This window comes from Simochromis diagramma, unplaced genomic scaffold, assembly GCF_900408965.1.
Source record: "Simochromis diagramma unplaced genomic scaffold, fSimDia1.1 OVJJ01000303.1, whole genome shotgun sequence".
NCBI classification, from domain to species: Eukaryota; Metazoa; Chordata; class Actinopteri; order Cichliformes; family Cichlidae; genus Simochromis; species Simochromis diagramma.
In genome coordinates this window covers 388,871-402,492 of record NW_024386791.1, presented here as the reverse complement: position 1 = coordinate 402,492, position 13,622 = coordinate 388,871, and the positions used below count along the sequence as shown (strand labels likewise).

Sequence of the window (13,622 nt, the reverse complement as noted above, 5' to 3'; positions counted from 1 at the left end):
GATACCCTCATCTTCATCATTAGCCATACTATAAGCAGCTTGAAGAATCCATCACTGTACACTTAAATGAACTTCTAGTGAGATCTGATAAAGCTGCTTATCACAGTAGCAGTTCAGCCATTATTAAGTGTAAAAGATGATTACTACATGATGAGAAAACTGCTGCGTGCGCCTACATTAACCAGAGCTGACCTTGAGCCAGGGGGATATTTGCTGATGTGAACACTCATACTTTGGTCTACTGCTGTTATTTCAGTGAAACACACACTTACCATTCTCTCCCACAGTCATGGGGATGTTGACTTCCAGGTAAGAGCCTGCACCTACATTCACATGAATGGCATTGGTTTCCTAGTAACAGGGATGAAGACGTATCAGAAGAGAGAGAAAGCAAGCAGCAATATCATACATGCTGTCAAATTATGAGTGGGCGCTTCAGAGAATAAAAATACAAGAAAGAAAAACATCACCTAATCTGAAGAGAAATGTGTTCAAAAGATGTAATAAAATGACAATCTTTCCTGACTCGAGCAATTTTAGGTTTTTATTCAACGTGTATTAATGGTGTTATTTAGTATGCACTTCACATGCTTTGTGAAGATCCCTGCACTGCTCCAGGAAGAAAATATGAAAAAGCATAAAACATGAACCAATATCAATAGCTCAAACATGGTGAGATATAAAGACAAAGACGAGGAGAACAGCAGGGAGACGAAGACAGATCAAAGAGTTTGGCAGGGGGAAAAAAAGCAGACAGGAGAGAGAGCAAGAGTCACCCTGTTTTTGGTGAAAAGCAGATCGATGGTGGCGTCAGCAATGATGTTCATGCGAAGCTCGAAGGCCTGGATCTGCCTGGGTTTTCCCGGCTGTGCCACCTCAGTTGCCTTCATGGCCTGGTAGTCTGCAGGCAGGAAGAACTTCCACAGACAGTCCCTGAAAAAGTTAAAATCATATTATAGAGCCAAGTCTAAATACTTACAAGTGTGAACTAATCATACCATCGGGGTGTTAGAATTAAAGACTTGATGACACCCCCCCCCCCCCCTTCAGCCAGTTTCTACTGGCACATCTCTAAACTAAACTGTCCAGTAAATCAGGAGTTTTCTTTCTGTCATCAATCAAAACCAAACCCAATCAGTTTTGATTGGCTGCCTTCCAGAAGCCGGCCCATGCAAATACTGAAACTGGATTTAATTTCTTACCTGGTTCATGAGCAATAGGTCATCATCTCAAACACATTCATTCATGTTTTAGTTGGAATGAAATCTAAAATATGGAAGTGCATAACGACCCTGAAAACAACTTAAGCAACCAGGCAACAAAGAGCTTTTTATGTGTACACAGGAACAGTCTATTCAGTGAGTAAGGTTTTCACATAATGTTCAGAGATTTAAGGCAATAAAGAGATGGACACAGCATCAGTGTGCAGCCTACTGCTTGCAGACGTTTTTAATGCCTAGTACTTTGTGATGGCCTCCACAGACAATCTCTAACTTCTTGGTGTGCAGCTGATGACGCTTTTACTCGGTAGCCTTGGTGAGCTCAACAACACATGAAAAGGAGCTACGCTCCAGTTCTCCAGTTCATACCACATCACTGTAAATATGCTTGAAAGTATAACTGAGCCAGGGTTAATATGTCTGGGCAGCTCACCCAAGGAAATTCTGTGTGTGCAATAATAAGTTTGTGGTATTACAGTGACAAAATCCTGAAGAGGACCTGTATGAACTACAATTAAAAACAGAGATGTCTTTAAAACTAATACCTCCAACTGTCAGCTTGTACTCTAAAAACCTATTAGTTCAGGTTTCATATTGCTGATTTTGTTTTGTCCATCTGTACTCACCTCTGGCGGTCTGCCCAGGGCCCATAGTTGAAGTCAGTTCCTTTCCCACAGACGATGTCCAGACCCCAGCAAGGAGGCAGGTCCTGCAGCTTATCATCCTCACTGCTCGTCTCTGCTTCCTCGCCACTCTCCTGCTCCACAGGAACCAGACCTGGACACATACACAGTGAAAACATCAAAACCTGGGTATCAGCAGAAGGCTGAACAAAAATACACAACTGCACTAAAAACAATCAAGAATATACTTTAATAGAGACAGCATACTGGCTGGCAAATTTTACATTTAGTGTCAGCAGCTATCAGTTATTCATGTTAATGTCTTAGCACAGAAATCTCAGTGGATGTGTGCATGCATGAGCTTACCTGGTTCATCTTGGTAATAGTAGATGTCAACATCATTGGACTGCATCACAACAAAGCCCTCTCCCATCAGTCTGGGCGGTCTAGATGAGAAATTCACGAAATGACAATTCGGGGGCAAATATATTAAACAGAGACTTGGAACTCTGTGGCCTATTCTTCTATACTGTAAACCCATGATCTTTAATGCAATGCAATTCAGTCTCAGTGTACTTGAAAGGGCGACATTCACTTGGCAGCGTAATTGAGTAAAAAACAGCAGTCATTAAAATAAAATTATTCTAAGGTAACAAAAATCTTCTACTTGTATTTTGTACAAACTAGCTGAAAAATACACACCCCGTCTCATCCTGTCTGTTCTTAAGATTCACACCATAGATATGCATGCTGCAGGATAGATGAGAAGCACTACGGAGAACTAGCACTAGTCATTATAATATGCTTAAAAAAATACGTGGAAATAAAGAAATAGGATATTCTTCAAGCCGAGTTATTTTTTGGGCTACAACTCCTCTAAAAATGCTTTGAGGTAAAAAGTTTTATTATCAACAACACTGTAAACAGAGAAATACTGTTTATGTGCTTATCTTTCTTAGATGACTTGAACTCACTCGTCATTCTGCATGCCCAGGTAGCGAGGACTGGGAACCAGCATGACCCGCACATTCTCCAGTGAGCCTTTGACAATGTGCATGTACTGGTCCAAGTGGCTGGAGGGAGGTTTGGTGGCATAGGTCAGGCAGGCATCCTCAAAGTTCATGCACAGAGTCTGTGGAAGGTAGTGGTTCCCAAATGCTAAGCGGCCCTACAAGACAGCAAACACACATTATTTTTTTATTAAATGGTAATACATGCCTCTAAAAGGTTTTGAGATGTTCTTAGGTACTTACAGTGCTGATGTTAACTTTGATGACGGGAATGAGGGACCGCCAAGATGATGAGGGATCCTGACTTTCAGCTTTAATGTTGACACTACACAAGAAACAGAAGACAGTTTCACAATCTTTAAGTAGAGGTGTGATTCTAGTCAGTTCAACTAATTTGACTGTCAGCAGGAAACGACAGTAGCTCTGTTCTGTCTGCACTTCTAATCCACTTGGTAACAACAGATAGAAAAGGGTGTGAGATTATGCAACTTTTTCAGCAGCTGTTTATCATTCACAACCACTGAATGTGCTCTTGCACTCATTTCTGTTCTGCTGAACTGAAACCATACAGACATGCTGAGAAAATATAAAAAGCTGTACTCCCAACAATGTTATCACAATTAAAAAACAAAATACACACTTTTTTTTAAAAAAGGTAAACAAGCATTTAGACTGTTGCGTGTGTTCTTTTTGTTTCAGATATAGCTAAAAACTGACAAATCATCCAAAGGCATTTTTATTTGATTTTAAGGTAACACAACTAGAGCAATCAACAACTTAGAAACTTCAAATAAGACTTGTGTCTTACAAAGAATTTTAACACTGGATAAAAAGCAAAGTTGCCTGATGATGCCATAGTTATACCTTTCCAGTGTCTTGTTTCTGTCCTCTCGCCCCCTCTCTTCATCTTTTTTGGGCCTTTGAAGCGTGGGTTCCAGTCCAAAGGTCTCCTGCAGTCGTGCGTAGAGGTCAGTCCGGTTATAGACATGGAACTCAAAGCCGTTGACAGTCACGTAAAGCCTCGTCTCTGCCTTGGGATCTGATGCAAAAACAGAGACAACTCAGAACTCAAGGTGATGTTGCCACATGAAACTAACTCAGTTAGAAAAGTTGCATCTTGATAGTCAAACATAGATAACCTAAGAATTCCAATATATAAATATATTTTTTCTGTGGTGGACTAACATATGCATTTAAAAGTTTAATCTAAGCAGTCATCAAATACTTCTCTACTCACCATGTTGTTTCTGTTTTGGATTATACATTTTCCACCAACGAAATATGAGAAAGCCATCCTGTATCCTGTAACACACGCAAACACCAATCAGCATGCAAATTATAAGATAAGAGTGGGACGGATGGAGGAGAAGCAACAACAGAAACATCGGTCAGATTACCTGATAGACATGTCTTGGTTGATGTAGTAGACATCTCTGAACATGACCTTCCCTGACAGAACAGAGAAGGAGAAGGAGCCTGTGCACAAAGGCAAAGTTGAACAGTGTGAGCATGTTTTAAAATGGCAACATAAAGTGTTGGTTTTACTATTAAACCGTACTAGTAACATCCTGCAAATTTCTTTGGATTTGATTGCATTGTCTTCAATTCAAGCTTAACCAGTTACATGAATCATTACAAAACTGCAATTACAGAATTATAAAAGCTCTGGTACAATAACAGCAGCATGGGTGTTGCTGGGATATTTAATCGCACTTTCACTCTTATCAAAGAGAGAGAGAAAAAACACCCCAAAAACAATCTTAATTACGATCTAAATCAGCAAGTGAGTCAGAGTCTGTCACTGAGTGAGAAGGATGAATTTGATTTCCTGTTAATAATCTCTTTTGGCTCATAACATGTCTTTCTCAGTTTCAATTACTTCATGTAAACAGAGCGACAGCACCTGAGTGCTTCATGCATTATCATCCAATGTAAAGCTTCCTCACACTGGTGAAATTCCTTTCCACTGACTGACGAGACAATGTCTAACTCGCTCCAAAAATCCACACAGAACCAAAGGCTAATGCCTTCCTGTAAATTCATGCAGGATTGAGTTGAAGCTAAATGATAGGGAAACACACCTGAGGCATGTTTGAACCTGCTTAACAACTGACACAAATATGTCAGTAAAAAGTATACATTCTCTTTATCTGGATAGAAAAGTCAATCGCAAACAAAAGGGTGACTGCTCAGTTTGTACCAGCATATGTTGGCAAAGAGATGTCAACTACGCCTTGCTCTTCTCATTAAACTTTCATGCTGCCTTTGCTGTCATTTTGCATTTCTCATTCATGCAGTCAGTCAGGTTCAAGTTTGTGTTTAATTGATATGCGTTTTTGAAAGAGAAGCTCACATCCTAAAACCTAAGTAAGGTTTCATTGGATTGTGGATTGTGTCACCCATGTTTAGAAAGTCTGGTATTGTTTGCTCAGATGCTGTGGATATAATCACTGAGAGAACCTGGCTCATCATGAAATATTCAGCAGATTGAGTTAACGCCTTCAACTGAAAGCTTCCTCCTCCCTATTCATCACTGTGCGACAGAGCTCCTGATGAACACACCGATGTGAATGTAGCCATCCTTGTAGAGTCTGTTGATGATGAGGGTGAGAATGAGGCCAATGTTGCGTGAGTTGTAATAAGTTAAATAGATAATCCATCCACAGGACAGAATGGTGGCTGAAAGGGGAAAGAAAGAACATGATTTCAGTCGGTAAAATTAATTTTAAGAGTTACAGAAGCTTCTGTCTGCTTGTAAACATAACAATTTAGTAGGCTAACGCTTTCAAATATAATCACAATGCTTGATTAATCTCTGTTGGGTCAAATTCTGCAACAGCACAGCATGAGTACTAGTAACACATTAGGAACCCCACCTGAAAGTACTCTTTTTCCTTAGGCACTATAATTGGTAATGCAGATGGAATTCATATACACTCCATTTCACCTGCTTTAGTGCAAATTCAGGTGAACCTGCTCTTCTCTATAAAAAGATGGGGTTCCACTATCAGACCTGACAAAGAAATAGGTTTAATAAATTATATATATATATATTAAGGAATTTTTATTATATTTATATTAAGGGACATATTAAGGAATATATATATTCCTTAATGACTGAATCCAGACATGGATTAAACTTAAATTCAAAGGACACCTGCTTTTAAAACGTTTATCTAGGACTATACTCAGTCCTAGAGCTCAGTACAGCAAAATGTCCAACATGTCAAGAGAACACATAAACATACTGTAAACTGAGCTGAATCATTGCTATGCATTCAACACTGAGTATAAAGGCCAAAAAAATGCCCTTCGTGTGCAGTGAAGTGAATTAAATTGCACTCTCATAAAGATGCATTGATTGAAATAATATTACTGCTGCAAAGCCAATATTTGGAACACATACAAACTAAGTGTCTCCATAAAAATTTTACTACTGACCAACAAGAAGCCAGATGAAGTTGGAATCATGCTTGGTAAGGAAATTATCCAGATCCACAAAGCTGGGGAAGGTGCTTTCATTGGTTTTGGCAGCATGTCCATCCATAGCTACAGGCTCGCAGTCAGATGTCTAAAACTGAAATGATCAAATGTCAAATTAGTTTCACTGGCACATGAACATGTTTAAGTATGCAATGAACTACATCACTGCAGAGAAAGACAAATACTATCAATAGTGACTTGTTATAAGCATCATGCAGACAAATACAAGATTAAACTTTTTTTTTTCCCCTTTAGAAACGTCTCTGCATCCGCACAGCTGCCTCCTCAGGGGGGTGAGTCAACAACTTAAAATTATTCTTGGAAATCACAGGAACTGTTTTGGTACATAGAGTTCCAGATTTCCAGAGGGGCCTTCCACTTTCTCAGTGCACAATTTGGAAACCAGCATCCGTGGAAGCACAGGATGGTATTAGTGGTCACTACATGAACATTTTGCACATCCGTGAAGAATAAATTCTGAGCAAGCTTTGGAAGTTTTAAAGAAATACTGGCATCCAGATGTCTTTTGTAGGCAATGGCTTGAAACTTGTTCAAACTATATTCTGGATGTTATGAGTCTGAACTGGATGTCTAGACTTATTAAGAGCTGAAAAGTTTAGACTCATTGTGAAAAAACAACAAAGGAAGTCTTGAAGAGCAACTAAGATCCTGTTTACAGTCTTGCTAAAATCAGCAATGATGCAAAACACTAAATATGTCTCTGTCACAACTGCACCACTCAAAATGATTCATTTAAAAAAAACAAAAACAAAAAAAAAATAACAATAACAATAATAATTACGTTTCTGGCTCTAATATGTTTTCCTTTAAAATTCTTTAATATAGAGTTTAAATAAGTCACAATTTTTTGCTTTTCTGCCTTTCTTTCCATTTTATAGTGTCTTAACTATTTTGCAAACTGTGTCGTACATAATGATAAATGTGCGTTATCAAAACTGCTGCATCGACACAGCAAGTTACATGTTAGAACTACACTATGTCTACACTGGCAGGGCTGCGTCATATTTGGCATAAAATTTGCATCACATAAAATCTGGCAGATTAATTTGCAAATATAATTCTGTAAAAGAGAAATAATAAACAAGATTGGTGGGCAAAAGGATCATTGCTTGTTTCATCTTATATCCTGTGGTCATATCCCTCCAAGTTACAGTTCACATCCCTGTAGACATGAAGCAAAGATGCAGCAGACATTTTCACACATTAGAACATAACTGTCTGAGTCCATTGGGACTCATGTACAGACAGGCAAGCCCAAAGCATGAAAATAATAAAATTAGCATTAGTTATTAGTATATAGTTAACTTACTGTGAAGTTTTTTTTTAAGATTTCAAACCAGTCACATAATGCATATTTCCAGTACATTACAGTACAGTATGCATAACATGACGCACAATCATAATTAGGAAAATGCGTAACTACTTTGCATGTTGTGGCTCGTTCAGTGATTTGTATTTGCTTCAATGATTATTAGTGACAGGAGGCTGGTGAAAGGCTCGTGTGTGCCCGTGTATGCTGTGATCTCAGTCACCCCATGCTTAAAGGCTTCAATACTGTACACACAAACACAAATCCTCATCTAATCCACCCCAAACATTGTTGGCTGTAAAACCAGTGGGATGAAAACAATCCTAGCACAATTTCCAACAGAAAACAGTTTCTAAAAGTTTCTTTCTGACAGATACTACATGTAACTACATGTGTTTGCTTGTCACATTTGACGGACTTTAAATTAACAGACGTTTCTGATCTCACATGGACCTGCTAGATGCTAATCCTGCTGTGGCTGTCGGTTTCTCTTCTGAAGCAAATTATAAGGAAATGGGCAAAAGATCCTTTAGGTCATTGTGTTCAAACCTGCCCACATTCCAGAATCTTACTTCCTGGCTAGCCTACCATGATTCCTTATCATAAAGCTTACCTCACTCTTCTGTATATCCAAAACACACAGAAAGAGTACTAACAGCGAACAGAAAGAGAGATTATATTTCTCTCATATTAGCTTCTCTTCAGTGGCTCCCTTTTAAATCGAGAAGTGATATTAAAAAATTTCCTTCTAACATACAATTTCCTCAATGATCGTGTTCCCATCACATTAAAGTCATCATAGCATTACATTATGATGATGCACTGAGCATTTCTTCTCCCCTCTCATCTTTTCATATCACTCCTGGTGTGAGATTTACACTCTCATGTTAAAGCAACGTGTTAATACATTAAAACGCCAAACCTCTCTAAAATACTTTAACTCACACCATATTCTGACATGCATTTCCAGCTAGTACAACTACGACTTTCGCTGCTATTTTTAAAATCAAATGAAAAAAAAAAAAAGGGATCAACTTGACTTGATAAACCACAGAACATATAACCACTTGCAAAGCTAAAACATAGACTCTACACTGTTAAGAGTAAATCACATTTTGCATGGTTGTCTGAAGCATTAATTTAACACAGAAGTCTGAATGATCATCAGCCATCAAACCAAAGTATGATGTTTAAACCATATGTTTGTTTGTTTTTTAAAAAACAAACAAACAAAAAAAAAAAAAACTGTATTCTGGAAATACCCAGACTACGTATCCATTCCTGTAAGGCAAGTTCAGGTTTTACAATCTAGCACATGATATGAGATGCTGGCTTTCAGGAAAGATCAGCGCTGGCAATCACTGACTCATAATTATTCTCTGCAAGCTCAGTGTTTTCACTTTAGGTTCATAATGGTGACTAGATTACAGCAAGAAGTCATCACCTGAAGTAAACAACACCCATCAGTCTTTAGTTTGTAAACAACAATTATGTTAACTAACTTTTTCATGCCAATGACCATTCAATGGGCACACTGAGCAGAACTACTGCATAATTCAGTACATGGGGGGGGGGGGACAAAAAACACCCCTCTATTCTTCATTAAAGAGGTGCATTATAAACATATACACATTTTTACACAATGAGCAAATGTACAACACACTGGGATGTCTTAAGAAAAAAGTGCAATTTAAGTCTCTTTCTATACTTAGTGAGTCTACTGTCACTGAGCGTTCATTACAATTTCATATCCTAGTGGATAAATGAAAGTACAAAACCCTGTTATAACTACACAGTACTGTTTTATGTCCAATTCAAACCTTCTAAATAGACTGAAAAAAATAATCACTTACTGATATAAAAGTAACTCATAAGCATGCGGGCATGAATTATCAGCCACAGATGCACCTGTTCCTAACATCATTATTTTTATTTAGGAGGGATTATAAATGCTAGCTTGTGGTTGGGATTCTGACAACAAAAAAACAAAGGTACACAAACAATCGAGGCGCACTGTCCAATTGCCGTAGTTGAAAAAGGATATACAGAGAATCAATAGCTAAGATGACTGGCAGATTAAAAGCCCCAAAATATGTGCATTAATTTGATTATCAGCATTATATTAGCGCACACAGGTAACCAAAAGAGCAATTAAGACGTTTAACCCAAATAAATGTCGGACTGCAAGATGAACCGAACGTGGCAATAAATAAATAAATAAATAAATAAATGGGGAAGTTGTCTGTCAGTTTGCCTTTGTTGACAGAGGTAATGACATACATAAAAGGACATCGCTGCATCATTTTATAGAAGGCCAGGTGTGAAACGATTACTCACTCCAGCTCAGTGTAATCTGGAATCCAGAGACACCTGAAACTAACCACACACCTAGCTAATCCCAAGTCTTGAGCAATTTCCTGAGCATTACCTACAACAAACAAAAACTGTTGTTGAATTTAGCTTATCTTCCTATCTTCTTTTTAAACATTCGTAGCAAAAGTCTGAGTTACTGATTTGTCCTCTGCAGTCACCCTCCTTCTTCGCTAATGACGTATTAAGCCATTAATTTAAGAGCCGCTCAATATCATAACGTTAGCACTGAGGTTAGCTAGCATGCTAATGACAGCAGGCCGCGCCCTCCAACTTCTCCTTTTCTGAACTGTCAAAACAAAACAGCTGGTGTTCCTTACATACCTTAATATCCTCAGTAAAGAATGGGCTTTCATCTTTGCTCCAATTAGCCCGGAGTTTCTGTCCTTTAGTAGTGTCGGAAATGACCACAGCTAGCATCCCCGGTGTGTAATATTTACCTGCCAGGCAGACGACCAGTTAGCATCTCTTCCTGTTGTGACGAGACCGGCCACAAAAACTACCAATAGGAAAAAAGAGCCAAGGCAGCTTCTGACCAATTAGATGAGAGCGTGACACACAGCTGACAGACATTCTTCCTGCCTCCCAGCGTGATTGTATTTGTGACAATGGTGTTTGACGTCGTATTGGTTACATAAAATCGATATACCGTAACATAAAAATTACTTCATGCATTAAAATAATACACACATTACTCTGTGAGTTGCTAGAGTATTAAACAAAGAGCACATACTGATCAGAGATGCTTATATTTATCATAAATGATGACTTTATTTTTGTCGGTTTGGATTAGTTTTCATTATCTTGAATTTGTTCTTCATTTTTTAATCACTACAACAACAACAACAACAACAAAAATAATAATAATAATAATAATAATAATACAATATTGAATTTAATGTATTTTTATTTTTCCAGTTGACTAGTCCTCTGTTTTTGTGAACTATAACTTGAACATCACTCTTCACGGATGGTATCTACCTTCAAGCTGTTCAGTGCATTTAAATATGCACTGAACCTCCTGCTAATTCAGTTTAGCTGCACAGATTGCTTCAGAATGCCATGAAACATATACTCAGGTATCATGTATTCGCAATATTAACTACACTTCTTGCACTATGTTGTTTCCTTCTGTAATCTCGGCTCTACCTTCTTGCACTAAAAGCACTTTAAAGTTAGGTACACTGATACACTGCACTGCTTCTAGGGAGTGATGTGTTACACGCTTTGTTGTGTGTTGTTGGCAACAATTGGCAGACAATTTACTATCAGCTGTGTTGTTGATATGACTACAATCAACTTGAATTTACCTTTAACAGCATTGCTTGTGTTTTTAGCCATTATTATGACTAAAACATTTAAACATTGTTAGATGGTTATAAACAGGTATAGTGCACTGCCAGCTGAGTGCAGGCTATTCCAGAGAAGTAATACTTTATTTCCCGGCATCTCATCAAAACAGAAAGTGTAATGTGTAGGCTGATCACGTCAAGACTTCAACACTATACATTCAGCCTGTCCCACAATCTTAATTTGATGTTCTGGTTGAAGAAATTCTTTCTAAATTATATTACAGTGTGTTGAGCAGCACAGCTCCTCTATGCTAATTCTGTGTCTTGGGGATGGTGAAATATTTTAGTCAAAAGAATTATAACAACTTCATATTTATTCTTCCAGATCTTTCAACAATTCTCTTTGTTAGATTTGTAAATGGTCCCAAAATGGTTTTATAACATTTTTCTGTTACAAACTTACAAAAGTATATTTAAAGTAAGTCCTTCTCTAAGAATATATGTAATTTTCTGCCAAGTTGTTATATTAACTTTGGATATTTTTGCTCTTATAGACTATGGCAATATCTGCACAGTAGAAAATGACTGACCTTTGAGCAGTTTGGGGATGTTGTAAGAAAAATATTGCAAAAGCAAGCAGCAGGTAGTTCACATGATGAAGAGCTAGTTTAAATGATTATACTGTTTCCCCTTCTTTGTATCTGCAGTCCAGAGCTTGAAAGCTAAACTGTAGGCACTAGAAGAGTATTCTGATCTCTGTATCTCTGAATTTTGAAAAGGGAGAATTCAATTTAGTGTGATGAATTTTTGTTTTTATGTTTTTATGTATTTAACCTTTCTTGTATTGTATAGCTTTATGTACCCTGTCCAGGGACTCTGAATGTGAATTAGGTCCGAAAAAATCCTTTATACCGATGTTCATTATGTGTCAGTCAATCTATGTGTTTAGCAGATTGTTTATAAAGTAGTTATAATATAAATTAGAACAATTCAAAAATTTAATCACTTTATTCAAATAAATTTGCTTCTGTAGGGATCATGAATATTATTCAAAATTTCATGGCAAAATTAAATCAAAATTTTGTAGCAAAGAGTTTTGAAATATTGACAGTTTCCGTTCCCATAACTAAACCGTGCTGGTCTTCACTTCTTCTTGGATAATTGCTTCCTCCATTTTAACCAATATTATGAAATTGTTAATAATATTTGAACCTTAAGTTGATGAAAATGCTTCTAGCCTGGGAGCCATAACAACAACAATAATAAAAATAATAATACTAAAAGAGAAGAACAAGAAGCAATTTGATTCCTGTTATATTAAAAAATAAAATAAAAATTCAAAAACACCAGAAAACAGTACAGGCCACAACTCTTTGTTATCTCCAGGAATTGCCAGAACTCTTGGGTATTGTTTAATGTAAGAGGATGTTGTCAAGGTCTCCTCCAGTCACAACAACAAAGCCTCCCCAAAGAACACGTGGGAGTCGCTTTACCGCAAAGCTTGCAAACATCAGGTTCAAAGCTCTTCCCTGCCAATCAAGCCCTTCCCACAAGACCAGCCTATTTTTTGCCGTAGCTTTAACGGAACCCGCATCTCACACAAATCCTTTTTCCTGTCTTGTGAGTGTTATTTCACCTGAATTCCTAAAGGATGTCCGTGGTATAGCAGCTACAAATACTATATTAGTAATTAACAGCTCCTTCACTTTTGCTTCATTACCCTCTTGTTTTTAAACATGCAGCAGTTCAAGGCTCTCAAGAGGACACGTAATTAGACTTTTCTTGCATGAGGCAATTACAGAAAGGCTATGAACTTCAAAATTGTCTTTTTTTTCCTCCAATGGTTTACAAAAAGCAGGTTTTTTATTTTTAAAGATGGTCCAATCTAAAAGAAGCAGCAGTTAGCTTACGAAGGCCTCCACTTGAGCAGTTTTGCATTACTCAAATGTCATTAATGTTATTCAGCTAAAACAGCTTGAAACACACAGAGGCAGCTCTCACACTGGCCCACTGGTGTTTACTGTATCCGCTTGATTGATCAGCTATGTGTATTCTCAGGGTCTTAGGTCCGGTGCGGCTCTCTTTGCATACTGAAGACCTCCACTCGGTCTCATCAGAGTATCAGATTTCATTGTGAACACTTTGCCTGATATTATAACTTGGATTTATTAACCACTTCATCTCAGGAAATCAATTACTGCTTGGCTAAAGTACACTTGGCACACTCAGTTACATCGAGGACTCTCGTGTTCATCAGTCAGTCAAACTGAGCTTGCCAGTAAAAATCATAGTGA

At 37.7% G+C, this 13,622-nt stretch overlaps 1 protein-coding gene across 3 annotated transcripts in view; it reads right to left on the bottom strand.

Moving 5' to 3' along the window:
* kiaa1109 (KIAA1109 ortholog) overlaps positions 1-10,528 on the bottom strand; it is a 72,556-nt gene extending 62,028 nt beyond the window's left edge. For 2 of the 3 annotated variants that reach the window (XM_040023619.1, XM_040023620.1), the window contains exons 1-12: positions 10,361-10,527; positions 6,295-6,430; positions 5,416-5,532; positions 4,251-4,329; positions 4,091-4,155; positions 3,718-3,892; positions 3,097-3,178; positions 2,818-3,011; positions 2,210-2,289; positions 1,847-1,997; positions 777-933; positions 273-351 (exon numbers count right to left, since the gene is read on the bottom strand). In XM_040023619.1, coding sequence (XP_039879553.1) covers positions 273-351; positions 777-933; positions 1,847-1,997; positions 2,210-2,289; positions 2,818-3,011; positions 3,097-3,178; positions 3,718-3,892; positions 4,091-4,155; positions 4,251-4,329; positions 5,416-5,532; positions 6,295-6,400 — 1,285 coding nt within the window. In that variant the 5' untranslated portion in view covers positions 6,401-6,430; positions 10,361-10,527. Of the gene's footprint in view, positions 1-272; positions 352-776; positions 934-1,846; positions 1,998-2,209; positions 2,290-2,817; positions 3,012-3,096; positions 3,179-3,717; positions 3,893-4,090; positions 4,156-4,250; positions 4,330-5,415; positions 5,533-6,294; positions 6,431-10,360 lie in introns of all 3 variants that reach the window. The other variant, XM_040023618.1, reaches the window with a different exon arrangement.
* Positions 10,529-13,622: the final 3,094 nt, after the last annotated feature.